The sequence below is a fragment of the Vigna unguiculata genome, chromosome 2 (assembly GCF_004118075.2).
Source record: "Vigna unguiculata cultivar IT97K-499-35 chromosome 2, ASM411807v1, whole genome shotgun sequence".
In the NCBI taxonomy this organism is placed as follows: domain Eukaryota; kingdom Viridiplantae; phylum Streptophyta; class Magnoliopsida; order Fabales; family Fabaceae; genus Vigna; species Vigna unguiculata.
Genome location: NC_040280.1, coordinates 19,005,558 through 19,009,677, shown reverse-complemented (window position 1 = coordinate 19,009,677; position 4,120 = coordinate 19,005,558). Strand labels below are relative to the sequence as shown.

At 33.8% G+C, this 4,120-nt stretch overlaps 1 protein-coding gene across 1 annotated transcript; it reads left to right on the top strand.

Moving 5' to 3' along the window:
* The first annotated feature begins 625 nt into the window (after nucleotides 1–625).
* On the top strand, nucleotides 626–3,470 carry LOC114166753 (ureide permease 1-like). The gene is made up of 7 exons (XM_028051549.1): nucleotides 626–1,097; nucleotides 1,305–1,443; nucleotides 1,637–1,811; nucleotides 1,921–1,958; nucleotides 2,060–2,160; nucleotides 2,490–2,864; nucleotides 3,076–3,470. Exons 1-7 carry the CDS (start codon nucleotides 870–872, stop codon nucleotides 3,226–3,228), a joined length of 1,209 nt encoding a protein of 402 aa, XP_027907350.1. The 5' UTR covers nucleotides 626–869; the 3' UTR covers nucleotides 3,229–3,470.
* The last annotated feature ends 650 nt before the right edge of the window (nucleotides 3,471–4,120 follow it).

Below are 4,120 nucleotides of genomic sequence, written 5' to 3'. Positions count from 1 at the left end.
TTCATAACACCAATAAGAAAACGAAAACTAAATAAAAAGAAGTTCCACAAGGTTTTAGATACTGTCAACTATAATAATATATAGGATATAAATGTAGAGAAAATCTTCACTTAAAACACATATCCATAAAAAGAATGTTATTTCTATACCGTTACTCTAGCAAGATCTCCATAAAGCATGGATATTGATGAGATCAACAATACTGATGCATATCAAATTAATTAAATTTATTTCATTTATAGCTTTGAATTCTTTTTTTTTCATAATATCTATAAAGATAAACAAATTAAGCGGTGTGAAGCATGGTCACCAAAGAGAATACAGTGATGCATTGTTGCGAGAATCTTGGAAAATTATTTTTTAATTATTTTCGTCACACTTTTATTATTGATGTAATAATTGATATAAATATTATTAAGTGAGGTGGAGGTCTTGTTGGTTCTGTATTAAGATACACATAACCTTAAACTAATAACTTTGACGGTACTACTTTGAAAGGTTTTATGCAAGTTGCAAGAAATAGGGAGAAAAAAAAACACATGGAGGTGACATAATATGGATTTATAGTTCTATGAAAATATCTAAATATTATAGATAACGATGTGGGATTTTGACCAGCGAGTGATAGTTTTGGGATATCGTGGTCATAAAGAAGCAATGAAGTAGTTAATAATATTTGGCGAAACTTTTCGATATTACTATTATGGATGTGACCTGGCTCTGAAGATTCGTGCCCTATGGTGTGGTTGACTTGGGGTGTATATGAATGAATGAATATATGAGAGCATCAACTAGCGTAGCATCTCTTGTGGTGTGTTGTGAATTGAGTTTTAGAGTTTGATTGTTTCATTGATTTGGAGTTGATTTCAATGTATGTGGTGGAGAGCAAGGGTGGTGCCATAGCGTGCATGCTGGTGTCCCTGTTGTTCTTGGGGACATGGCCTGCAGTGATGACTCTTCTGGAGAGACGAGGTCGTCTTCCTCAGCACACTTACCTTGACTACACACTCACCAATCTCATGGCTGCTGTTATCATTGCTTTCACCTTTGGAGAGGTTGGCAACACTGCCCCCAACTTCTTGTCTCAACTCCACCAGGTACTTTTCTTCTCTCAACACAAACATTTTCTATATCAGCTTAGTAGGAATCATAAAATGACTTAGTAATAAAGAAGGAAAAATCCTGAATTCGATCTTCTGTTAATAATTTGGAGAAATAAAATTGATTGGGTGAGTGTTTTGTTGATAAAAAATAACGGATTTCAATTACTCTTATTTTGAAAGTGTTTCAATTATGTGATGCAGGAAAACTGGCCTTCAGTTCTGTTTGCCATGGGGGGTGGAGTGGTGCTGAGTGTTGGAAATCTTTCAACGCAGTATGCTTGGGCTTTTGTTGGCTTATCAGTTGTAGAAGTGATTACATCAAGCATAACTGTTGTTATAGGTATACCATCATGGATGCACCTCTTAGATTCTGAACCTATGTTGCTTTCTTACTCTGATAAGAACATTGGGAAGAACACACCACAAAAGTTAAATGTTACTTACTAGACTCAAGTTCTACATTGCAATGGATCCTAATATACTCATAGAGAAAAAAGTTTCATTGTACTGTTTTTCTGTTGTGGGTGTAACAGGAACAACCTTCAATTACTTTTTGGATGACAAGATCAACAAAGCTGAGATTCTTTTCCCAGGAGTTGGTTGCTTTTTGATTGCTGTATGTCTAGGTTCTGCTGTTCATTCATCTAACTCTGCTGATAATAAGGCCAAGCTCAATGAGTTTTCGGCTGATTACAAAGATGGAGCTAAGTATGTGTTTGGTTTTTGATGAATGCAGTTATTAGATTATGATTTTAGTGAGCTTTGCTTTCAAATTTTTAGCTAAGATCTCACCACCAAATTTTACTCTTGAAACCAGGAACACTACTTTGACCACTTCGATAGAAACAAGTGAAGGTAACTTAACTAGCCATCTTTAGCCAGCTTAGCCAAATGGAATTGCTGCATTTGATAAATTCTGGCATTTTTCATCTCCTTTGTTACATATATATATATAGTTGATTCCAAGGATCTAGAAGATGGAAGTACTTCTGTACACAAAGCAAAAGCAGGAACTGCAGCTTTCCTTATAGAGCTTGAGAAAAAAAGATCCATTAAGGCAAGTGGTTATATGCTTCAAGGATAAAATGTGTTGAGATCATTCTAATTTACAGAGTATAAACTATTGATTTTCTCATTAACAACTGAGATTACTACCTTATACTTATTCACATTAGAAGAGTGAGATCCAATTTTTCACATACCCTTTTTCATATTATGTTGCATATTATATTACACAATGAAGAATGGAGAAATGCAAAGATGTATAAAATGTTACTGTTGTATTCTCTAAAATGTGAAATAAAGTCTTTGAAAGATTTTTGTTGGTGTCATTGGTGATGAAGAATGATGTAGATGAAAATGGTGTTGTGTTAAACCTTTTTGCAGGTATTAGGGAAGAGCACTTTCATTGGATTGGCTATAACATTCTTTGCTGGAGTTTGCTTTTCTCTATTCTCACCAGCATTCAATTTGGCAACAAATGATCAATGGCACACTCTGAAGAAAGGGGTTCACCATTTGAGTGTTTACACAGCCTTCTTTTACTTCTCAATATCTTGCTTTGTTATTGCAATCATTCTTAACGTCACGTTCCTTTACCACCCTGTCTTAAATTTACCAAAGTCCTCACTGAAGGCTTATTTGAGAGACTGGGATGGAAGAGGTTGGGCTTTCTTGGCTGGTCTCCTTTGTGGCTTTGGGAATGGCCTCCAATTTATGGGAGGTCAGGCTGCAGGATATGCAGCGGCAGATGCTGTTCAGGTTAGTCTTTACTTCTCATTTGTACTCTCTGACGTCTGACGTCGTGATGACGTGACTTAGTATTAGATATTGAATCGATATCTAACACTAAATTACGTCACAGAGTACAAGTATGAGTCGCATTATGGAAGTCAAAATTTCATTTTCCTTTTGACGTAAAATTAAACCACCAATTCTTACTGACTAAAGATTATATATGGTGTTTTGATAGGCACTTCCACTAGTGAGTACCTTCTGGGGCATTGTTTTGTTTGGTGAATATCGGAAATCATCGAAAAGAACATATATGCTACTTGGGAGCATGTTGCTTATGTTCATTGTGGCTGTTGCTGTGCTAATGGCATCATCAGGGCATCGAAAATGATCAACACTTGAAGGATGAATCATAGTATCATACCAAAGATTGAAAGCTGTTGAAATCACTTATTCAGTGCTCAAAGGCTAAACCTATTAGTAGTTATGGTTCCAAAAACATGCAGTGTTTTCAACTATTTCCAAAGTTGAATGTTTTTAATCACAGACAACATAGGAAACTATATGGGAAATAAAGAGTGTATCGTACATATGAAATTAATATAATTGTTGGTTAACTTCGTATTTGAACCAATATCCCAATTGTAACACATCAAAATAAATGGTTCAATTGTTGTCAACAATAGTTTGAATTAACTAACTAATTAATGGTTATATGCAGCAATTAGAATATATTCTTAATGGTTTTAATATTATATTAATAGTTCAGGTTTGTTGTAAATTGATCTTGATTTACAAAATTCAAATTAAAAAAATCCTAACTTCTGCAGGATTTGGTGGACTAATATGACTTAGTTTAATTAATATAAGTTGAATAATTGCGAGATTGGTGTAGTTTTGAAAGTGAATTATTGACATTTAGTGATTGGAGTGGAAAGAATGGTACCGGAGAAATTTCAAGATGCCATTATAGTCTAATTTCAAATGAGTTGGTCAATTATATTCCTTGAGAAGCATAAATTAACAAAGATTCCGATGATACAATTATTGGTGGGATTCTTTTTTGAGTGTTCACTTTAAAATCCACAGCAAAATAAAAAAACATATCTTATATTCTAGTCATATCTATTCATTTGATATAGTTACTCATATAATTGATATGAATCGACACCGATATGAATTATACTTATTTGTATCATATATGAGTTACCTTGTTATATTTATAAATAAGACATTTTTTTATCATTAATAAGACACACACAAAAATTGTTCAACATTCTCTC